At 37.7% G+C, this 25,494-nt stretch overlaps 1 protein-coding gene across 1 annotated transcript; it reads left to right on the top strand.

Moving 5' to 3' along the window:
* plpp5 (phospholipid phosphatase 5) lies at positions 1-23,489 on the top strand. The gene is made up of 8 exons (XM_088336196.1): positions 1-157; positions 4,135-4,253; positions 7,644-7,752; positions 7,831-7,921; positions 9,439-9,502; positions 9,571-9,695; positions 21,864-22,034; positions 22,801-23,489. The coding sequence occupies exons 2-8, from the start codon at positions 4,183-4,185 to the stop codon at positions 22,968-22,970; spliced, it is 801 nt and encodes a 266-aa protein (XP_088192322.1). The 5' UTR covers positions 1-157; positions 4,135-4,182; the 3' UTR covers positions 22,971-23,489.
* Positions 23,490-25,494: the final 2,005 nt, after the last annotated feature.

Genomic DNA, 25,494 nt, shown 5'->3' with positions numbered 1-25,494 from the left:
TACTTTTATTCGCTTGACTGAATGGAGCGTCTTCTGAGTCACAAATGAGTAAAGATGCTCACAGCCTATTATAACATAAGGACCGGTGTTGTGATGGGAATAGCAAGATAAAAACGACCTTATAAAGGTTGTTTATGAACCGCAAATTGAGATTTGGGTAAGAGCGTGACATTCTTCTTTCTCTGACATAAGCAAGCTAGCTTAGCCTTGACTGCTATCCTCACATTTGCATTGACTAAAACAGGCGACGCTAATGAGTGTCATATTTTGGATGTGTGGATGGCTGCCAGATGTCGCTTCCAAGCACACTTTTCTCTCGTGATGAAACAAATGGCATGTGCAACTGTAATTATAACATTGCTGCAGTAGGACAAATGAAAACATAATTTGTGGTTAAAATTATACATGCAGTATTCCCGTTCGTAGTCAGGTTAATTTGTTTCGAAGCCTCGGTCCATTGGCTTCAATTTGGCCCGTTGGATGTATGGTAACATTTAATTAAATTGAGTGAAATGTATGCAAAACGACTAGACATGCCACTCCAGGGTAGACATGCATTAAAGCATTTAAGGAGAAAAAACAGGAAAAATACTTTAATGATAAGATGGCAAAAATATTTACACCGTAGCGCTTAGTGATTAGTTCTAAGGACAGTGTAAAAAATATATGAAAACCTGCAAATAATGGAATGCGTATTGTACGATGTGATACCCCAAATTTTGGAAGAAAATAGTTTTAGGATCTGATATCGGTATTGTCATACGCCTCTGCCCCTCAATGCCAACAACTGTCTCTTTTCTGAAAAGCCGGATGACCGCTTTAGAATAGAATAGAATTTTCTTTTATTGTCATTCTTTGTAACCATGCACACAGAACGAAATGTCGCTACATCTGACCAGATAAACGACGACTACCGAATGATGAAGGTGCTGTATCTGAGTCGGATCAGGAGGCTTCTCCTGCTTCTGGTAACATAGAAACCAGTACTATCTGTTTGATTTGTTTGAAATATACAACAGCAAAAGTAATTCCTAAATAAGTCGTCATATATGTATAATATATATATATATATATATATATATAAATATATTAGGGCTGGGAATCTCAGCTGCACCGCTTATCCACAGTAGGGTCGCGGGGGTGCTGGAGCCATCGCAGCAATCATCGGGCAGTGGGCAGGGGATACCCTGAACTGGTTGCCTGCCAATTGCAGGGCACACAGGGACAGACGACTCTCTCGCTCATTCACACCTAGGGACAATTTGGACTGGCCAATCCACCTGAAATGCATGTATTTGGAATGTGGGAGGAAACCGGAGTGCCCGGAGGAAACCCACGTAAGCACGAGGAGAACATACAAACTCCGCACAGGAAGCCCGGTAGCTGGATTTGAACCCACACAGGAGGTTCCCAAAAACTGTGCCGCACACGCGCTAAATTAACTAATTAATCTCAGTGTTGAAATACATTAATCGCGAAAAATACAAAGATACACTATTCAAGTACTTTATGTCAACACTGTTGAACTGTAAATTTGCTGTAAAACTGTCGTAAAAAAAATTAACAAAAAATGCATACCAAGTAAAGGAAAAGTGCATAAAGCTTGTGGTGTCAAAGACAAATCTTCCATCGACAAAATATTTAAGTTCCTTATGTAAACTTTGTAGAACACCCATCTATTGCACCAAACTGATCAGAAGTTGTTTGACTGTACCACCGCACCGGGGTGCTTAGCGTTCAAGTGATACATTGGGTCAGAAGTGCTCCAATGGTAATTAAATTCAGCTTTGCAAAGCATACATATAACTTTCACCTTGTCAATATTCCAATCACGCAATGTTTTAGAGCAAAATTGTCCGCCTAAAAGTGTTTTTTCCTCTCTTTTCCATTGCTAGCATGCTATGCCTCATTAGCCTAAGGAAACGGAAATGACTTCTTCGTTTGTTGGAGCAGCACGGCTTGACACCCGGGGGTTTGCCCAGGGCAGAATTTTTATTGTTACGTTTATATATTTTCACGCGTTAAATTGAAAATTATAACGTAAATCGTTAATGCAATATTATTCCCAGCCTTAATTAAAAAAATAATAATTAAAATATATATATATATATATATAATAATTATTATTATTTATTATTATTATATATATTTTTTTTTCCATAGTTGTGCGCACTTGTTTAGGGTGGTGATGGCCCAGGGGTAAAAATCTGTCTCTGAGCCTGTTAGTTTTTGTTTTAAGCAACTTGTGGCACCTACAAGAGGGCAACGGGTCAAAGATGTGGTGGGTAGGGTGAGAAGAGTCCTTTATAATGTTGGTGGCTCTGTCGACAATGTCCTCTAGACTGGGCAGAGAGCAGCCAATGATCCTCTAGGCTGTGTTGAATACTCTGTATCTTCTGTCTGCTGCCATGCTCACAGCATACCACATCGTTACGGCGTAAGCCACTCTAAAGTAAATCTAAACTTATTGTGCTGTGGGAAATGATCAAACTTAATACAGACGTAGTAATACCAGCCTTTTTTTAAGGTATTAGTACTCTTGATGGTAGCCAATACCGGTATCAGCTGCGTTCAAGTGACCATTTAACAATAAGGAACATGAAATTTTGACTAATAAAAAAATCCACTCTTACAGAAAAATCTCTTGGGTAACAATTATTTAAAAAAATAAAATTAAAATTAAAATTGGCTTTATTGTCATTGATAACAATGTAGTGAACTGCAACGAGATTGGACATTACACTCCAGGATAACATAATAAAGACTTAAAGTGAAAAATATGATAAATAGGCAAAAATATGTACAAGGTAGGGCTTGGAGACTGGCAGTTTTCATAAACAACTCATAGCAACAGGAAGAGATCAACTCCATAAAAAAATCAGTCAAATTTAAAAAAAAAGGGGGCAAAAATAGATTTCCATGTTGGACAACCTTTTGTACACAAAGTCAAAAGATATTCACATTAAAAATATAAATCTTATTTGTCATTCTATTTACTTTTTACTGAACATATCCGCTGAATGCTTGGAGAATAAAAACGTTTGTTTTATTTAATTAACAAACTATACCTTGGATTGGATTTGTTACATTGTTGTTGAATTTAAAGGTTCACTAGTAGTCACCAAAAGAAATCAACCCAAAAGACACGATGGCGCTACTTTTTGCACATTTTTGTTTTGATGATCTGGTGTGTGACTTTCATGGGAGGAGCAGGGCTAAAATTATAATTGGTATTAAAAACCTGAATCAACATACGAAACCAGAATCATTCAAATGTAATACATTAAAGAGAACAGTCTTGTTACGATGCCAAAACCGTCAATAAAAAACATTCTGTAAAACAGCGCAAAAGTCACAAAAATTGTTTAGTTTACTTTTGGATGAAAATACATTAAAGTTCTTTTGGAATTCCTGCGATATCATGCAACCTAGAGGATGCTTCAAAGTAGTTGTGCAACAAATGATTGTAATCTTATTGATCAATAACCTACAGTAATTATGTAGTTAACAGTTTTTGTGTATTGTACCCAGGCTTGGGTAGGGTTACTTTAACTTGATTACTTTCAATTACTTTTGGATTACTCCAATACCAAATATGCTAATAAAAGACAAAATAAACTAAATATGAATAAAACGACTAAATTTTGTGCAGGCTTGGGGAGTAACGGGATACATGGAACGGCAAAAATGATGTTGGCAAGCTGTTTGGATTTATTTTCATTTTGTTTCTGTCGCATTTTATGTTATTTTTGCCGGAGATCAAAGAGATCAAAGCCAGGAGAGAAAGCTTACCACGTGTTGTGAGTCATCATTTTATTCATATTTATTTATTTTGTCTTTTATTAGCATATTTGGTATTGGAGTAATCCAAAAGTAATTGAAAGTAATCAAGTTAAAGTAACCCTACCCAACCCTGATTGTACACAATTTGGACATACTGAAAATTTGATTTCTGTTGATAATGAGTGGGATCATTTTGGCAACATTTCTAATTTGCATTACTGGTATTGTAACGAAAGGGAAAACGTTGTAATCTGAAACCCATACTTACATTCCTTGACGCAAAAGAGATTTTGAAAACATTGATTTGGATGATTACTTTTTGTCTTGATTTTTCTGTATGTTGCCTTATAGCTATTAGGTGATGTGCTAAGTTGACTGAAGTACACAACGGGGGACGAAATGAAGAGAAGGCTGCTTCGCGGGTTTCTGTCTGAAATCTTCATCCGCTTGCTACTTTTGGCGATTTTCGTGTAAGTCCACACAGTCGAATGGGTTCGACATGTAGAACAGACAAAGCATCACTTGTCAAGTATAGTCACGTTTATTTGTATTGCCCTTAAGCGCAAAGTCTCAAAGAGCTGCTCAGACCACCATTACAACATCCACTGATCTGAAACCTACATGAGGGCAAGGAAATATTAAAAAAAAAACTCAGCATGAGGACAATTAAGAAACCTTGAGAAGGATGTGCACATGAGATAATCTCCCTTCCAGGATGACCTGACTGCAACATGGAATGAATGTTTCAAGAACGTCAACAGATAACACACAGTTAAATATCAACATTAAATATAGGTAACCGGACTTATGATAAACAAATGTGTCTGTCACCACTCACTGAACTATGTCATGCCACATATCATTAGAAAGCTTAAACTCTTGGGATTCAAGATAACCATCTCAAAATATATTGATCAGAGAAACATCACGATCAGTCTTAAACAAGAAAACTATAAAGACCGCATAACTCACCATTGCATCCGCTGGCCGGCTCCAACTTCTTTGAATGTCTGCCAAAATTGCTTCGTTACAGCAAGGATAATCCATAGAATCCAACCATGTACAATATTCACTCCAAAACACACGATACTGCTGAGAGAGAAATAGAAATCCGCCTTAAACATTTCTTCTTGTTTGGACAATGCTTCTTGTAATCCGTTTGTTTCGCCATATTATTTCTGTTTACAAATAAACAGACTCGTAAAATTATCCCCAGTATGGTAGTCAGCGCTTCCCTTTCGATTGACACCTTTTCCATGATGAGGGTCTGTTCATGCAAATGTTATTCATGCACAAAGCTTAGCTACATTAAACTTCTCCCTCGACATATATATTTCACGTGTCTCCCCCTTACCTATAACGCTCGGGCGCCTGTTGGAAAAATGCATAAATTAGCCGCATCATGGCATAAGCCGCAGGGTTGAAAGCTTGGGAAAAAGTCACGGCTTAATGTCCGAATTTTACGGTATATTAGTGTTTGTATGCAACCTTGGTCACTTTCTTTACGGTATATATGAGAAAAATTGGATAAGTCTACATCAATGGTTCCCAAACTTCTGCAAGATGGCGCCCCCTTGGCTCCCCAGTGTAATACTAGCACCCCCCCCCCCCCCCCCCGAATCCCCGACCCCGCCTCCCACACCAAGCAGGTGTTACCCAGCAGGTGTGGGGGGCGGGAGCAGCAAACTTTTAATCGCGTTTATTTGCTAGTGCTATTATTAAAAGTTGCCTCTGATTGATCAGCGCTTTCAGAAATCGAACGGTAACAATTGTGGTGGGCCAAAACTCCATCACTCACTACAAAACCTTGAAAAAAACGCAGTGCTTTGCGGTTTCACAACCGCACTACGTTTAGACTTCGACTTCGGACTGCTGCCCCCCTACCGCGCCCCCACTGCCCCCCTACTGCCTTCTTCTTCCTCACCGCCCCCCCATACCTTTCCAGCGCCCCCAGGGGGGCAGTACCGCCCACTTTGGGAACCACTCGTCCACATTATCTTTTTTTTCTCATGTATTGCTGAGGTATTGGATTTAAGACACAATATCGGTGGATACAAAAAAATCCAACCAATCAATATTTTTCCCCATAGCCAAGCTCTTCAGCTAATTTATAAACATATTGTGGCCCACGACTCAAAATGTTTGCCCGCCCGTGTTCTAGATTATAGAATTCACCAGGTGCAGGTCCAATAGGTCAAAACGCATGCACCGTGCAACAACCAGTCTCCAACTTTTCCCTCACTTAACCAGTGGAAAAGACAATAAAACAATAGTATGAGGCTGACATAAGTCAAAATCTATAGAAAATAAGTGTGTCTTAAGTCTAGATTGAAACACTTCCACTAAGGTTGCAGAACTTCTCAGAGGGCAGAGAATTTCACAGCACCAGGGGACAAATGGGGAACACTCTTGAACCTGCAGATTTGTTCTTGGCTTTTGGACTCACTAAGCATTTTTTGATCAGAGGCTCCGAGCAGGAATTTAGGGCCAGGGTTGGGTAGGGTTACTTTAACTGGATTACTTTCAATTACTTTTGGATTACTCCAATACCAAATATGCTAATAAAAGAAGAAAAAAAACTAAATATGAATAAAATGACTAAATTTTGTGCAGGCTTGCGGATTAACGGAATACATGGAACGGCAAAAATGATGTTGGCAAGCTGTCTGGATTTATTTTCATTTTGTCAGCCTCAAATAGTCTGGGGGCATCTTCTGCCCCCAAAAATGTTATACAATTTAAATTTAAACGCAAAGATCAGGTGCATTTTGAGAGGAAAATCAAGAAGCAAGATATATGATGGACTTGAGCCCTTGCAATTTATTGAATCATAAATGCATTAATTATGAAAGGCAATAACACAGCAAATAAGTCACACCCACAAAGCATGGTAAACGAGACAGGAGTTTACTGCAAACAAAAATGGCCCGTCATCTAATTAGACTAAAAATGAGTAGTGTTGGTCTAATGCCAATGCTGTACTATTTTAAGTATCACATCAGCGAGTGAAAGACCATATCACTGATATGAGTTTAAAATCTAATTAAATGTAAAGCTCATATCAGTGATTTGGTAAATGACAGTATTAAATATCAGTAGCGTTGCTTTTGTGATTGCTATGAGAGGATGCCGTTTTCTTCCTCCATGGTTTACAGGAGGTTGTTGTAACGCGTAACACATGCGCTACATTTACTGCCCGTGTCCACTAAAGCGTTTACCTGCTTTTAGCGAATGTTTGTAATTTTTAGCAATGGCAGCGCCGCATTTTTACGCTTTGTTGAAAGCAGAGGGGCAGGTTGTGTGCGCGGAATGCTCGACAATTGTTTTTCTGGTCGTCAAGAGCTGAAAAATGTTAATCTTGGGGAAACTCTGGCGCTTGTCAATGTCACATTTTACCCAGCCGTCTAGTCACAGTCCATGCTGGCAGGACAGACACAGAAGGAGGAGCTGACTGCCTAAGATTCTTTCTGACTTATTGAGATCCGAAGCACAAATGGCGGTTGCGATCATTTGTACAATGAAAAATTCAAAAGTTGTTTTCATTAACTTTGCATTCATATATAATTAAAAAATATGATATTTTTTTTTAAATACAAGTTTATGAGACAGTGGCGACCCGCCAGATTTTCCTATGGAATGGGAACATGCGTGAGTGAAATAATATTCAACGACAAATATGGCAATCTGGTTAAACCACATTGGTATTCATTAGCTGTATGGTTTGTAGTATAAAGCTACTTAGTGGCCTGCTGGTGTTGCAATTCTAGAAGGCATCTGATAAAAAAAGGACATTTGAAAGGTTTCAAAAGCCCTATTCAAGCAGAATTTTGATTGACAAAACGTTGCAATATTGCTTTCAGCTTGACAGAGCATCTTCCTCCTTTCTTCCGTGAGATCCAGCCCGAGGAAATGTGGTTGTACAAATTCCATCAAGTGGAGCGAGATCATGTCCCGACATGGCTTATGTTTGTAAGTAATATAAACGTTGCATTTTTCTATCTGTAACCCGACTTGAAAGTGTAATATGTATCCTATTTTCCACGGCAGAGCATTGCTGTGTTCACGCCTTTAATTGTCATCATGGTTTTCACAATCCTAACGAAGCCAGAGCGAGGCGATGCCAAGGAAGCATCACTAGGTGAGTAATAAGTTGAGTTTAATAGACACTTAAAATAAGGAAAGAAGACATAAGGGATTTTGAACTTGCAAGAACAGGGAGAGAGCCAAACCTCTTAACAAGAAATTCCAGCTCTTCCAAATGCCCTACCCTGAGCCCTTTCTATTCATTAAATATCCAAGGTTACAAAAGCAGATCTGCCATAAAGGGTGTGGATTAAAAGAACAGCAACATGATGGGCCGATAGGGACAATGATGTCACAGTTTATAATACTGCAACTAACAAAAAAACAGTGCGCAAAAATACTCATAGTAACAAGCTGACCTCCTATGCAATGTCCTTTTGCAGGTGTCTAATACTGAAAACAAAAACTCATCAGTGAATAAAGTGACTTTCCCAGTAGGCTTTTTGACAAATACATTTAAGTAATTCAGTGCTGTGGACATCTTTAGCCGTCAAAAACGGTTAATATGCTAACGATTTTAATGTCAGTGAATTTGTTTTATCACCTAGACAGTAAATACATTTAATTGTTTGATTTTTGATGAACATTTAGAGTTAAATACATTTCAATTTTCACAAAAAAAATGAAATGGAAAATTAGTGTAGAGTATGAAATCTGATATTCTATGGAATGCAGATTTGAATAATTTTTATAATTATTTCTCCTGCAGATATTGTCCCTAATTTCTATTTTTGTATAAGGTATTTATGCTACTTTTGTTTTAAAATGGTAAGAACATTGAATTAGTATTGAATTGTTTGAGCTAATTATTAAATACGATAGGAAGAAAAAAAACTTTATTTCATTATTTTTCTATCCAAAAAGAGTAGATATATATACATATACACATATACCAGTATATATATATATATATATATATATATATATATATTTATATGTTAGGGCAGCACGGCGGCGCAGTGGTTAGTGCGTGTCCGGCACAGTTCTAAGGTCTTGGGAACCTCTTGTGTGGGTTCAAATCCAGCTTCCGGACTTACTGTGCGGAGTTTGTATGTTCTCCCCGTGCTTGCGTGGGTTTCCTCCGGGCACTCCGGTTTCCTCCCACATTCCAAAGACATGCATTTCAGGTGGATTAACCAGTCCAAATTGTCCCTAGGTGTGAATGAGCGAGCGAGTTGTCTGTCCCTGTGTGCCCTGCGATTGGCTGGCAACCTGTTCAGGGTGTCCACTGCCCGATGACCCCCGTGACCCTACTGAGGATAAGCGGTGCAGCTAATGAGATGAGATGAGATATTTATATTATATATATATATATATATTTATTTTTTTAAACATACAAATCACAACATTGCATTATCAACTGTAACTTACTATACAAAGCACAATTGCCTAGTTTATAGTTTATTAATCAATTAGAATAAAGAAAGCATTTTACATTCTAAATTGCAAGGAGAACAGAAGAGGACTACAAAAAACCCTCACAATGTCTTCTTTGCAGGTGTCCAATATTAAAAACAGAAAAAAAACTATCAACAATGTTCATAATCAGCACGGTTTTCCTTATTTTCATAGCCGTTACCTTGACACTGGTGCTGAACGGGGTTTTTACCAACGTCATCAAATTGGCTGTCGGCAGGTAAACAATGCTACTGATGTCACTGTTAGTAAACCCCGACTAAAATAACATAATTGTTTCCGTTTAAGACCCAGGCCGGACTTCTTCTACCGGTGTTTCCCAGATGGTCAGATGAACCTGGAGCTACGCTGCAGTGGTGATCCAGATGTGGTCATGGAGGGACGAAAGAGTTTTCCCAGCGGACACTCTTCATGTAAGACAGAATAAGCTTTGTTTTTAAGGGGGCTGTTCCGTGGGCAGGGTTGTCCCTATCACACTATTGGCACCCGAGTCTTTCATTTTAAGTATCTGCCGATACACAGTCCCATGAGTCAAAGAAATGTTTCCAAATTTAGCAATTGAAGTTTACATACAGTGATGCATCTGTATACAGTATGTATCGTATTGTCCGCACTATAAGGCGCAATAGTCTTGTCATATATTTTTCAGACATAACGCGCACCGAACTGCAAAGGGCATTCAATATTAACTACAGTAAGAGCTTCTACTTGCAATCTGAAATAGGCCATATACAGTGCATCCGGAAAGTATTCACAGCGCTTCACTTTTTCCACATTTTGTTATGTTACAGCCTCATTCCAAATTGTATTAATTTAATCTCTTATCTCAAAATTCCACACAAAATACTCCATTATGACAATGTGAAAAAGTTTTTTTTACTTTTTTGAATTTATTAAAAATAGAAAACTAAGAAATCACATTTACATAAGTATTCACAGCCTTTTCCATGAAGCTCAAAATTGAGCTCAGGTGCATCTTTTTTCCACTGATCATCCTTGAGATCTTTCTACAGCTTAATTGAAGTCCGGCCGCAGTAAATTCAGTTGATTGGACATGATTTGGAAAGGCACACACCTGTCTATATAAGGTCCCACAGTTGAGTGTGCATGTCAGAGCACAAACACCAAGCATGAAGTCAAAAGAACTGTCTGTAGACCTGCGAGACAGGATTGTCTTGAGGCACAAATCTGGGGAAGGATACAGAAAAAATTCTGCTGCTTTGAAGGTCCCAATGAGCACAGTGGCCTCCATTATTCGTAAATGGAAGACATTTGGAACCACCAGGACTCTTCCTAGAGCTGGCCGGCCTTCTAAACTGAGCGATCGGGGAAGAAGGGCCTTAGTCAGGGAGGTGACCAAGAACCCGATGGTCACTCTGTCAGAGCTCTAGCGTTCCTCTGTGGAGAGAGGAGAGCCTTCCAGAAGGACAACCATCTCTGCAGCAATCCACCAATCAGGCCTCTATGGTAGAGTGGCCGGACGAAAGCCACTCTTTGGTAAAGGAACATGGAAGCCCGTCTGGAATTTGCCAAAAAGCACCTGAATGACTCTCAGACCATGAGAAACAAAATTCTCTGGTCTGATGAGACAAAGATTGAACTTTTTGGTGTGAATGCCAGGCGCCATGTTTGGAGGAAACCAGGCACCGTTCATCACCAGGCCAATACCATCCTACAGTGAAGCATGGTGGTGGCAGCATCATGCTGTGGGGATGTTTTTCAGCAGCAGGAACTGGCAGACTAGTCAGGATGGAAGGAAAAATGAATGCAGCAATATATAGAGATATCCTGGATGAAAACCTGCTCCAGATCGCTCTTGACCTCTGGTTGGGGCGAAGGTTCATTTTTCAGCAGGACAATGTTAGGTTCATGTCCCCAACATTTTTAATAAAACGCTCTGAAATAAAAGAAGACATAGAGAATCGGTTATTTAGAATTAGTTACTTTATTAATCATCATATTGAGAGCCCCGGAGATCGAGCTGTTACGAATCTCCTCGCTTGCTCGCTAGCTGGGCTCTGAAGAAATCTCCGAATCTCCTTCTTTTTATTATGTTTTTTGCCCTGTAATACATGAGTCTCTTTACTGAGGGGCGGGGATTCTATCTAACAAAGGGGACTGTATTCTAACTTTTGCTACGTAGAGTTAATCAGTCTTCTTTGGAAAGCCTGGTTTCCGGCCGATGATGGAAGGTTTCCTTTTATTTTGGGAGAGACTTCCTTTCCTTCTTCTCACGGCTCTTTGGTGAAAAACAATCTTGAGTTATGGCATGAAGAGGTCATTCCAGGTCAGGCTACATCCGTTGGTATGTGAGAACAAAACACAGTCTGTACATCAAAACACAACTCATGGCCTTGGAGCGTAGTTTACAGGCTGAGAACTCTTCAAAATGGCTGAGAACACATATAACATTTTAAATATCAACTGTAGGATAAATATAATTATACAATCCTAACATTTCCCTCCTGTTTATCCAACTGGTGATATTAATACTTCATTCAACTGTCACTTTGCATTAAGATTTTCAACAGAGAAATCATGAATAAAACAACAGAGGTTGCCGTCATAATCACCAGGATCTGAGTAAAAATCAGGAAAATGCAGAGACAGGAAATCATCATCAACATTTGTGTCATTACTATTTTCACCATGTCATTTTTATGGTTAAGACAGCTGTATATGCGTTAAAATGAGCATTCTACCTGTAGATCTGCAATTCCTCCTAATACTTCCAGAGTTGTGGACAATCTTCACTGGTTTGAGATGACTGCAAACTATAATTACAGCCCCCTTTGTAGCCAGACTTCCTCTGAAAGTTTGTTGAGGAACTACAGCTCTACAGCAAGTACCACAATGCTATTACAATGACGCAAATGAGAACGGTTACGGCGTATGCTAAGATAGAAATAGTTATTTTAGTCGTATTTAATTACTTTCTTACAATGTGTCAAATGAACCCATATGCTTCGTTCCGCAATCTTTACTGCTGTGCCTGTGGTTAACAACACCTGGTAGGGCTCTTCCCACTTAGGTGAATGCCAGTTTTTCTTCTTTCTGCTTTTTATCAAGACCCAATCTCCTGGTTCAACTAACTGGCTTTCCTATTCTTTCGGGAGAATAGATTAGGACATCATTGGCGGCTTTGATGCCGTTTTTCATGAGCATGGCCACCGTTAGGCACCCCGACGCCTCCTGGCGTGATGATGTGTTGCTTGTAGATGAGGTGACACCATCCAGTTGTCCACATTGGACTGCACCTCTTTTCGGATGTGGCAAGCTAACTTCTTCCATGAGATAGCAGCCTCCCCAGAGCCCTGACCGCTGTCCTTGGGAAGAAAAGTTAAGTTTGAAGCTCCCTGGGCTGACAGAAGTCCGTCATCTGTTCAGCAGGGGTCACCATCTCCTGTATGGATGAGAAAAGCTAAAGAAAATTTAAGTTTGACGCTCCCTGGGCTGACAGAACTCCGTCATCTGATCAGCAGGGAAAGCTATAGAGGGAAAAAAGAACAGACTTAAAAATATATATTTTTTTAATAGTTTATTCTATGCCTTCTTTCCCCCTTGTTGAGACTTCCATGGCTCAAAACAAATTAAAAAAACAAAACAATAAATTCATTTATAGATTTGTATATTTTCTTAAGTTGTCTTTATATTTATTATACGTGAAAATCAAAATCCCCACTATAAGTTGCCCTATCAATTTTGAGCATTCTATCCCAAAACTCCAACTCGAAGATAAACAATTTATTTTTTAAATTGTTAGTTCTAAATCTCAAATTTTGCTTTTTCACTAAATTCAGTCACTGAATCAGTTTAACCATTATCCTTGTCAGAATCGTTTACCCTGATTTGAGTGATTGAGTGTTTTCTCTTTTGCAGATTGATCATATTCGAAAAAAAAAAAAAAATTTGTATGCACTTTTTAATTGCATTTTCTTTTGGTTTTCAATGTGTTATCTTGCTGCTGGCCATTCCCCTCGAGGCAGATGACCAGGATAGATTGTTAAATTATCAATTTAGCAAAAAAAAATCGTTCTTATTGTTATGATTCACTCTTTGTTTTGCCTTTTGTGAAAATCATAACCTATATATTATCTTTTCAGTAAGTAAATTTGTTCAAAATAACAGTATTTTGCAAAGAAAGCAGGTAATTCACGCTCAAAGTGAATGATTTTGCCAAAAATGAAAAGTACTATCCAAAAATGTTCTCAATGTGGGCGATTTTCTAATGGTGAATGGTTATTTTAATTGATTTTTCTAAATCAATTTGACAAACATTATAATTTTGTTATATTACATTTCTTTTGTGTAATATTTTTTCTATCCGTCCAAATTTCGTAATTTGAATCTCAAAAAAGTTATATGGAGAGCTTATTCAGAAGACAATTTTTCATCAATTGCGGACAAAACTAGGTTTTAACTTTTATTTTACTGAATGTCTCAAAACTTCCCCCCTGAGTTAAAACCTAAGTTCACTATCTATGAATACGAGTGAAATAAGACAGCATTTATAAATTTGCAAGATTAATTAAACAATCTTCCTCAGTACATTTACACTTTGTATTAACAAGACTCTATATAACTTCAAGCAGACGTATTCTTGAATGTTGTTGTCTTTCAGTCTTTGATTTGCTTATTCCACATTACATTCACCATTTGAATGTTGCTTTTGGCCCATCAAAAATACTTTTTCAAAATGTGTCCATGTCAAACACAAAATGACTTTATTGACTTTTCTGTCAATTCCACTGGCAACGACTGCAGGAATCTCCTGTTAGCTGTCTGAAAAGCAGCTGGGATGTGCCCCATCACCCCCTTGATTTCGTTGTTGATGAGCGCAGCTGGGATGTGCTCCAACACTCCCTTGGCCTCGCTGTTGATAAGCGGCGCAGATAATGGATGACTGATGTCTTTGTCTCTTTCAGCAAATCTCTGTCTATGACTTCTTTTTTACATGCCCTTTGGAGAGTGCACCGACTTTCAAAAAGAAAGGAAAAAGTCTTTTTGTGGAATTCACTGGCACTTAAGAGTCCCGTTAATTTATGTGCTTTTCGTACTGGGATTTTTAGTAAATTAACCGGATTATTCAAATTTTTCTCAATTTAAGTACTAGTAGACATTATCTTAGTTTAATTAATTTCTATCCATTTATTTCCCATGCAATTATTTTTAAATTAGCATGATATGTCTCGAAATCAACTAATCCGTTATTTTCATTTCTTATGAACCTCTTCAAGATTGTTCAATCTATTTCTCATTGTCTTCTAAAAATTCTCTTCCATAGAAACCGTTCCCTTTTTAACTTAACCAAACCATAAGTCAGTATTTGTTACACATTTGTTTATCACTTGTCAATCGTAACACTCATTCTAAAAAAAATTCAGTGTGTAATCAATTGTCCTCCCAATTGTCCTTTGGGCTAAACTTGTCAAAATTCCAAACCCACACACTATCTAAACATCAAAATTCTCAAAAGATCTAAAAAATCTCTAAAAATGCCAAATCTAACTTAATGTCATAACTTTTCTAATTGTATTTTCTTTTCTCTGTAATCAATCAATCTTTTGTTATTGATTCAATATAGAGCAATACATACTTGTCACTTATGAATTATCTTGTTGAGTGTATCTATTTTGTTTATTCATTATCTTTTATTCTGCGCAACAATCTTTGCTTCTACGCACCAGTCTTTGTTCTATGCAGCCCTTCGAGATCCCTTGTGATCAAGGCTATACAAATCTGGTCTGACTATTAATACTAGTTTCTTTCCTGTTTAAAAGAAAAAAATTCATTCAGTGACTGAAATAGCTTCATCTACGTTATTAATGATTTCTAATCTCGAATTTTCCTTTCTGTGTTAGTTTGTCGTCATTTTCAAACTTCTTTCAAAATTGTGATTATTTTATTGAGAGTAGTGTATTATTGAATACGAGAACAACTAAGGAAATAATCTTTTACGTATTACGCCTCTTTTGAATTTGTCCATTTACGAACGAGAAGATTGACACTAAAATTATGGACCGTTTTTAGTCATCTTCATTGCTTTAATCGTCCTTGCTTTATTAGGAGCAAAACTACACGTCTTAAAGTTATTACCCTTTGCTATTCGCATTTTCAACGAAAAATGATTAGTTGTTTACTCAAATATCCTTTCTTTTTAAACTATTCTGTATAATTATCTTGTATTATACACTCAGTGTTTTCATTTTCCCGCTTACCTGTCCAAGACGCATCATTAATGCTGGGGACGCAACTTTTTTTTCCTTTAAATTTTCATTATCATTTAGTTTACTCTTTAACAAAGATTTAACGCATTACAAGCCTTGTCGTTATTTTGAATTTGCTGTACGAGTTTTTTTTATTTTCCTGCACGCCGATCTTCACTAATGAGATCTCGTCGCTTCGAGATTACGTCATTGTTGTTGGTAATTCTTGTCGAGCGAAGGTCAGTCTTTTTATTAGACAAACGGCTTTTTTCCTTGTTCAATTCATCAAAGAGAGCTTGCTTTCAAACGGCTCATTTGTTTTGATGATTGATATCACGAATTATGTTGTACTAAGATGTTAAAGAAAAGTACAGTAAGTAGAAAAATGGAAAAAGACAAGCCTGTTATTCGCAATTACCATCAACAAATGCAGAAAATAAATTAATAATTCGATGATCAAAACTGAATGAATACGCAGATATCTACTATTTTGTTTGTTTGTTTGTACATGATTCAAATTGAATCTTTTCTTCCGGCGCCGCCACGAATGGCAGCCACTCCAGCAGCTCCCGTGTTATTTTCGATTGTTCTCGATTGTTCTCAGCTCAGGGATGCTGCTGGAAATGTGAATTTCCCTTCGGGGATGAACAAAGTATCTATCTATCTATCTATCTATCTATCTATATTTGTCACCGATTTATAAGTTCGATCTTTGTATCACTAAATTTCAGGGGTTCTGCCAAGATCTATAAATCTTTTTGCAAGCTAGTACACGGAATTTAAAATTCCTATCATATTATCATTATTGATAGTTCAGTTTAAAAAATCATATATATCAGGGTGTCCCCTGCCCACTGCCTGATGATTGCTGGGATGGGCTCCAGCACCCCCGCGACCCTACTGAGGACAAGCGGTGCAGCTGCTGAGATGATATGAGATATATATTATATATGTGTGTGCAGCACGGTGGCGCAGTGGCCAGCACGTGTGCGGCATTACTAAGGACCTGGGAACAGGTGTGTGTGTTCCAAGCCAGCCTGCATGCTCTCATTGTTACAGTTTACTTACCTCTTTCAAAAAACATGCATTTCAAGTGGACTGACTGGTCCAAATTGTCCCTATGTGTGAATGAGCTAGTGAATTGTCTATCTTTGTGTGCCCTGCAATTGGCTTGCAACCAGTTCAGGGTGTCCTCCAATCGCTGCTCGATGATCGCTGTGATGGATTCCAACAAGATGAGATCTACTTATCATAGTTATGGTTCATACCGGCCGAATATGAACACAAAACTTTTCTGGGTCTCACCTGTAACGCCTTTATTGTTGACATATTCCTTTAATATCATAAAAATTGGTTTTTCACTTACCATCGTTCATCCCATTCAAATATCTTCATCATCGTTAGTAATGCTACTTTTTTTCCTCACCGTTCCTCCATTTTCTCCTCAGCGGATTGTTGAGTCCAAATGAGACAAGAACCAAAATTCTGAAACTCAAAAACATCGTTAGAGCAACACTTTTGCTGTAAAATCAAACTTTTCCTTCCTTTATATATATATATATATATATATATTTTTTTTAGTCTATAATATTTCTCATTATGGCAACAAAATAGTGTAGTTTTTGTATCACTACAGTATTTTTGTAGTCGAATTTATTATTGTAATACTTTGCAATTCTCTCATTTCTTGTTCTAAAGCAAAACAATATGTTATGTCTATGTTCATTTGCCTTCAAATAAATTTTCATCCTTTATATAGTTCTCTTTTATTTTTATAGCTTATCTATAAAATTACTGTCACATGTTTTGCACAATGCTGACAACCTTTTTTTTTTTTTTTTTACTACTACAGTGGCTGTTTCTCACCAAATGCATATTTACACAAATCTCAACTGTATGTAACATCTTACATGCAAATATTTTTGTGTAAATATTGTCTTCAAAAGCACTCTATAATGTGCTCCACTCTACCCATTTACTTACTCTAGATTTAAAACAGTTCAATGTTGAAAAAGTAAGGTTTTTTTTTCCAATCTATTGTATTAAGGTTAGTCTCACTTAATTTTCACCAAATTATCTCTCTTAATATTTAATTAACTTTCCCCTTTATGTTTCTCTCTTTTTTTTTTTTTTTTTTTTTTTTCTTTAAACCAATTAAATCTACTATTTTAGCTTCACCTATTTAATGTGAAAATGGCATGTATTGATCTACGAGTTATCTTACTCATTTGAATTCCACTCAATCAATTTTTTCCATTTTCATTGAAAAAAAAGTATTTATAAACAATTTTTTCCAATATTTTTTGGTATAAAAATGCCCTTATCTCAAATTAGTGTATTTCAATTCACTCAATTAGATTTTTCCTAGTCTTCCCAGTCCTTTTTTACCAATTTTTTGAACTGAAGACAGGAATATTTTATCTTTTTCAGTATTATTCTGGCATTCTTTTGATTTAACGCATCTAAATAGCTCATTTATATTTTTCCCAAATTTCTCACTTTTATCCAGTAACACAGAGGCTCGATTGCGGTCGGGTCTTCCCTATAAATGACTCTTCACCTATGGGTTCATCGAGTATTTATTATTATTATTATTATTTATTTATTTTTTTATAAAATACAATTGCCCAGGGGCAACTTTATATTTCATTCGCTCTTTCTCAATCACACAGACGTCTTGTTTTTTATCGTGATCACGCTCTTACATCGCTTGTTCTTCTTTTTTTTTTTTTTCTTTCCACTTATTTTCAGTTGACAGAGGACTCCGCACATCCTTGTGAAATTTAACTAACTTTAAAGCGCTGGGTTAGGGGAGTCCACGCCTCCCGCGGAATTTTAACTGTCTGAAAACTATTTACCTGATAGAGTCTAGAATTGTCAGGGTTTTTCTGTTAAGAATCTGCCCACCGTAATTTCCTTTTCAACGGAGGATTCTTAAACTTTGTCTCTGTTAAGATTTTCCTTTTCTACAAAGGATTCTTAATCTTTTCGACGGAGGATCCTTAAACCTTAAGAATCTACCCCCCGCGCTCGCGAGTCAATTTACTTTTACCGGTATGCACACAATGTTATGAATAAATTTTACTCACGATTCTCTAAGTCCTTGGCTTTCCGTCAACCGTCAGATCCCAGCCCGCGAGGGAAGGTCCAGTCCCGGAAAAAGGGTCTTTATGCTGTGGCCACAGTCTTTCCTGGATTTTCCTCTCGTGTCCTGGAATCATCTGGTATCTTGGAATCCGGTTTCGAAGGACCAATTAAATGTTAGGTTCATGTCCCCAACATTTTTAATAAAACGCTCTGAAATAAAAGAAGACATAGAGAATCGGTTATTTAGAATTAGTTACTTTATTAATCATCATATTGAGAGCCCCGGAGATCGAGCTGTTACGAATCTCCTCGCTTGCTCGCTAGCTGGGCTCTGAAGAAATCTCCGAATCTCCTTCTTTTTATTATGTTTTTTGCCCTGTAATACATGAGTCTCTTTACTGAGGGGCAGGGATTCTATCTAACAAAGGAGACTGTATTCTAACTTTTGCTACGTAGAGTTAATCAGTCTTCTTTGGAAAGCCTGGTTTCCGGCCGATGATGGAAGGTTTCCTTTTGTTTTGGGAGAGACTTCCTTTCCTTCTTCTCACGGCTCTTTGGTGAAAAACAATCTTGAGTTATGGCATGAAGAGGTCATTCCAGGTCAGGCTACATCCGTTGGTATGTGAGAACAAAACACAGTCTGTACATCAAAACACAACTCATGGCCTTGGAGCGTAGTTTACAGGCTGAGAACTCTTCAAAATGGCTGAGAACACATATAACATTTTAAATATCAACTGTAGGATAAATATAATTATACAATCCTAACAGACAACGACCCAAAGCACACAGCCAAGATCTCAAAAGATTGGCTTCAGAACCACACCGTGAATGTCCTGGAGTGGCCCAGCCAGAGTCCAGACTAGAATCCGTTCAAACATCTCTGGAGAGATCTGAAAATGGCTGTGCACAAATGTCTCCCATCCAACCTGATTGAGCTTGAGACTTATTGCAAAGAAGAATGGGCAAAACTGCCTGAAGATAGGTGTGCTTAACTTGTGGGATCATATTCAAAAAGACTTGAGGCTGTATTTGTTGCCAAAGGTGGATCAACAAAGTATTAAGCAAAGGCTGTGAATACTTATGTAAATGTGATTTCTTACTTTTCTATTTTTAATAAATTCAAAAAAAGTAAAAAAAAAAACTTTCACATTGTCATAATGGAGTATTTTGTGTGGAATTTTGAGATAAGAGATTAAATTTATACAATTTGGAATGAGGCTGTAACAACAAAATGTGGAAAAAGTGAAGCGCTGTGAATACTTTCCGGATGCACTGTAATAGTGCAATGGTTAATCTTATTATAAGTATTGATGATTTAGATCGCAAACAATTGTTTTCAACAGGAATAGAACCTATATCACAGCTGTGAGGGCGCCTAGACTTTACCACTAGACAACAAGTGGTACAGAAGACCTACAAAAAAGGATTAGAGCTTAGTTCATTTTCACTAATTATTTCATAGCATGTCAGAAATGACATATTATTTGCCCCTTTTCACCAATACAGTTTGTTGTCAAGTCGTGTCTTGCCTACCTTTGGGTCGGACAAAGCAGCATGTTAGGGTGACCGCATGGCGGAAAGAAAAGAAAACAAACCTCAGAAAAGTCTCTCTATCCCTTTTTGTTGCATCCTTCAGCCAAGGGATAGGAAAAAATGAGAACCATGGCTTGGTTTTGTTAGGTTTCCTGGCTGGGGAGAAGAGGCGGTTGCTTTCGGCACTGTTGGTCGCCCTTGTCCTCAGGTGGCCTAGGTCGACGAGGCCTTTTCCCTACGCATGTGTGGAGCCACCAGGAAGAAAAACGCGTTTGGAGCTTGTGTGTTAGTTTTATAGGTGTTTGACAGTCCCGGAAAAGAGGGGCGGTCTTAGTCACCGCCCTGTAAGTGGAGTTGCTGGGGGGCATTGTCTTTACATGCCTTTTCTTATGTCATCTGTACCACCGGTGGTATATTGGTAAAGTGTTTTTTAATCTTGCCACAACTCGACTTTGAATCCTGTTGCATACAATGTATGCGCTTAAAGCCTATATGGGAAATTCCACCAAAATGTATTTGGGCCAACAATGATTATCAAATGATTAATCCTTACTCAAGTATGGACTTTCAAATTTCTGGCTTATTTGGGATTTTTAGGTGCATCTTGTAGTCTGCAAAATACTGTATGTTGTATTACATGTTTTGAAAAATCCACATTTAAGTCGAGTTGAGTTTTATATCCCTTATGTGAATTTTGCCCCACTCTTATTTGTGTTTTAATTGTCATTTGTTTGTTTTACTGTAACTGATAAGTTTACAATATAGTCGTCGTTCAAAATAAGGAGAGAAGACATCAATGGAGTTTGAACCTAAACTTGGGAAAGCCGAGACCTCAGAAAATAGAAGAAATTCCAACCCATTGTAAAGGCTTCTCCTGTGCCCTTTTTTAAAATGAAATCTCTAAGGTAACAATAGCAGGTATGCCTGAAAGGGTGTGGTAATCAGAGAACAGCAACATGATTGGCAATTATGACATTGATGTATACAGTTCATAATGGTCAAAACAAAAAAAACAACTGTTCGCAATGATAACGGTATCCCAAGCAAGCTCCTTCGAAGGTTTTATATATCATAAACCAAGGGTTGCCAACGAAGTCATCGAGAGCCGCATGTCCTGCATGTTTTGGAGGTTTCTCTGATCCAACACAGGTGAAGCAGATTTTCAGCTTGTTGACAAGCTTTGTGAGAGCTTGATAATGATCCAGGTTATTGTAATCACCTGTATTGGAGCAGAGAAACTCTCAAGGACCGGGTTGACCACACCTGTTATAGACAGAATAAACGTATCACTAACTTCGTGGATTTTAGATAAATAAAATAGATTCAAAATAAATATGAGAAAATACAGTAACTGTAGCCAAAATGTTGACGTTAACGTTGGCTTCGGGTACCCAAGATTTTCTTTAAAAAATACATTATTACAAAATGACTGAAAAGGAATGGCACCCATTTGGTGGAATTGCCCATTAACTCTAGGCGTTAAGAGCACTGAGCTTGCTACTGCATGTAAATCAAACCCACTACCGTCACATTGACTGATCGAACATAAAATAAAAAAAATAAGATATTACCCATTTGTCTTATTTTAAAGCTTAGTCTCCATTGAGTCACGATCATTTTCTGGCGATACTTATCAGCTCTGGGTGAGGTATTTCAAACATCCCTATTGGCAATCTTACCAGTTTCTTAATCTCAATACGTATGTCAACATTGCGTGTAATTAATCATTGCCATTCAATTTTCTCTTCCTAGTTGCTTTTGCAGGGCTGGGCTTCACAGCCCTTTACATCGGTGGGAAGCTGCGATGCTTCAATGCAGCCGGTCAAGGCGGGGCATGGCGCCTCTGTGCATTCCTCACGCCATTAATCGTGGCACTCACTATCGCCCTCTCCAGGACCTGCGATTACAAACACCACTGGCAAGGTTAGTCTTAGGCTTCAACTTCCTCACTTTGACTGTAATAAGTCATCCTTGAGTACCGTTCACTCCAGCGGCAGAAAATGCCTTGAGAGCGATTGGAGAAAATCCATCAAATCAATTGAGGTTTGTGTAGCGAGTGGGATGGCGCTAGCTTGTGCAAATTGTACCTGTACTACAAAGACCTAGGTTCCTTGTGGGTAATTCACAAAGTAGAAGTATAGTGCTAACTCTAGTTAAAAAAATTCTAAGGTAGAAACACAATTTAACATACAAATAGCTAATCAGTTACAATGTACCCAAAAGTTGGACATATTGTTTTGCAAGGTATATATAATACACTTAAGACACCAAGAGAGTTAGCTTTGTGGTTACTGGACAAATGTGAAAATAAAGAGTTTGGATGAAGAGCTACTGATATCCACAGCAGTAATAACCTCTCCATTTCATTGTTAAGAGCAGACCTCTTTATCAAAATGATGTATGACGTATAGTAAATTGTTAGAAAGAAATGCTGGCATTCATGAATAAATTAGCAAAATAAAAGTGAAATTTACTTTTTTTCTTTGTGCACTGGTACCAGTAGTTACCAACCACTGCTCTAACTTAATCGCGTCCACTCCAAAATCTTTCTCACCAAATAATATGTAAATATGGTGTGTTTATATAAGTGTATATAATACATATATACATACATATAAAATATATGTGTGTATATATACATAAGATGCAGTTCTCTTGAAGACTTAATTACGTGTTGTCTTGCTTGTAGATGTGGTGGTGGGCTCTCTACTAGGCCTGGTTTTCGCCTGGCTGTGCTACCGGCAGCACTACCCGCCGCTTTACGACGACCACTGCCACCGTCCTCTGAGTCAAAGAGAGCTTGTACCTGCTGCACAGCAGCGCAAGCTAGCCAACTCCAACTACATCTTACCCATGTGAAACAGCCACTTGTACCGGGTTCTCGACACTGCTCTTTCTTATCGTGCTCCCAGGGACTTGGAAGGGTTGCTTATAAAAACTGTTGGGTAGGTAACCTTATTTGTGGAGGTTTTTCTCTGCTGAAAGGACTTTGAATTTGATTTAATGGTGCATTTAAAAAGGCTTGGTGAAATGTCTTGCCTTTTTTTTCCAGCGCCATATAAGAATACACAGATTTTTCAACTAAACGTTCATTATTTCGTGCATTAAAGAAGCATTCCGAAAATTCAATGCAAGATGTCGCTAAAGCACTTTCCACATTACACTTAGCGAGTTTTAGTGTGTAAAAATGATTTCTAAAGGATTGATTCATTGCAGTCAGAGGCAAGATCAGGAGTCGTACGGGTGCTTGAAATCCTGGAAAATGCTTGTGTTTTCAAGGATTGAAAAGTGCATGTATTTTGGGGGAACTGCTTTTAATGTTTAAAACTGTTCCCATGTTTTTCAACAAGTTCGCCGAAACTAAAAAATGACCCCTGACACTGCTCTCTTGCATTTCTTCTTTCCTTGTGATTAATGGCATCTGGCATAAGTTTGTATGGCATGGTCCTATGAAGCTACATTGCTCCCATTGGGTTGCGCCCAAGCAGACAACTGTATGCTACACCTGAACAGGGCTTTTGGAAATGTGCATTAGTGCAAGGATTATTTATCAAATATGGACATTTATTATGGGCTATGCACAAAAAATAGGTAGAGTTTGCCGGTGGTAAAATGTATAGGAAGAACTTCCTGAAACTGAAAATGACAGCTACATATAACTGTCATTTATACCCAACCAGGGGTGATTTCAGGTTCAGGACTTTGGGGGTCTGAGCACCCTGAGTGTCTGGCTTGTTACATTTGTTTTCACTTCACTTAAAGAGATTGAGGATCATTCAACACTGTTCTTCCGTTTGTGAACATCGAATTACTCTTTTTGGTTAGCAAATACACTGTTACTATGCCATGCCCAATTTTTACTAGTACACGCACACAAACATACATACAGATAAACAAAATCATGGTATTGAGTGGTAAAATAGTTGTTCAACATAAACACGATATAACATACTGTTACCGTAAAACACCAGCGCCTCCACAGACTCCGCTGCTTTGCCGCAAGTGACACCGGCCACGTAAAAGAGGAGCAGGGCAAGAGCGGTGCTAGGAATCAAATGGACTAAACCACTTTAAGGCAGTGGAGTATTTCAAACACTGCATTGCTCACTTTTTATTTTTGTTTGACTTTTTAAAAAACTGTGTCAAGCCTGTCCTTTATTAATGAAAAGAGAGTTTTTGAAATAATGTAATTTTTGAGCACCCACAAAAATGGGCTGGTTACACCCATGTACCCAACACCTATATGGGAAGATATGTATTTTAAAAACAAATATATTTGCGATTTACTGGAAGGCTAAAAATCATATCTCAATAAATGCACAAGCAAGATAAAAAATCACAAATCGAAATCGCAGATTTATTTTGTGGCTCTACAAAATACACAATTCACACCGGATTTCTTCTTTTGATGGTCCTGGAGAAATTGGAGAATTGGCTTTGAAAGTCCTTTAAAAAGTGCATAAATCTGGCCATGAAAAAGTTGTACGAACTCTGTAAGATCTTAAGCCCGGCCTGACCTGAATTTTGGGCCCAATTTTCTACCCATCAAAATGACGTCCTTAAAATGTTCCATTTGACTCTTAAAAAAATCTGTCAATGATAGAAAATTGTTGGTGAATGTCACCTCTTAAGACACAGAAATATAAAAAAATGTTTATGCTGTCTTGTTTGACATCGATTTTGTTAAAAAAGACAGGCTTGAAATTGTCATTGTAAATCAACCCCCCCAACCTATGATTGCAATAGAATAGACATTATAAAAAAGTTGATTGTGTGTGGTGGGAGATTTTGTCTAGTTAATGGAAAGTTACTCAGTACGTGTATTCATTATAAAACGGGCATGTACTGTGTTGTACAACTGAATTCATGACTTTTTTTGGGATTAGTCATATTTATTTGTTATAGCTGTCATCAACAACAGATGATGACGGATGCAACGTCAACAACTAAGGCTGTTTCTCCCTTTCAGCATTTTAATCTGGATTATATTGTACATTTGCAGTTTTATTTTATGGATGCTATGATCATTTGATTTTGAGGAGAAAATAATCAAGCAACGTCTATGTATTGTTTTAAAAAATCAGTTTCAATTTTGCAGGGTATAAGCACTTTTGCTGGTCCTGTGAAGGCAGCTCAGATCAGCTGATCACGGAGGCTTTTAGACGAAACTTGGCTGTTATTTTGTGCCTTATTTATTTCCAGCATTGCCCTCCTGGTAAAATGTATGGACTTTAGCCTACTTTTCATTCCATTTTTTATGTGCAACATCAGGCTTCTATAATTTTGAAATTGACTAATATTTATTTCACGATCAAAAGTTGTTTTTTTATGTATTGCAGAATAAAGCGGTTTTAGGGGTAAGGTGTTTGTCATTTATAAATCC

This window comes from Urocampus carinirostris, chromosome 5, assembly GCF_059441175.1.
Source record: "Urocampus carinirostris isolate Australia breed hairy pipefish chromosome 5, RoL_Ucar_1.0, whole genome shotgun sequence".
Classification (NCBI taxonomy): domain Eukaryota; kingdom Metazoa; phylum Chordata; class Actinopteri; order Syngnathiformes; family Syngnathidae; genus Urocampus; species Urocampus carinirostris.
This window is presented reverse-complemented; position numbering and strand designations above follow the sequence as displayed.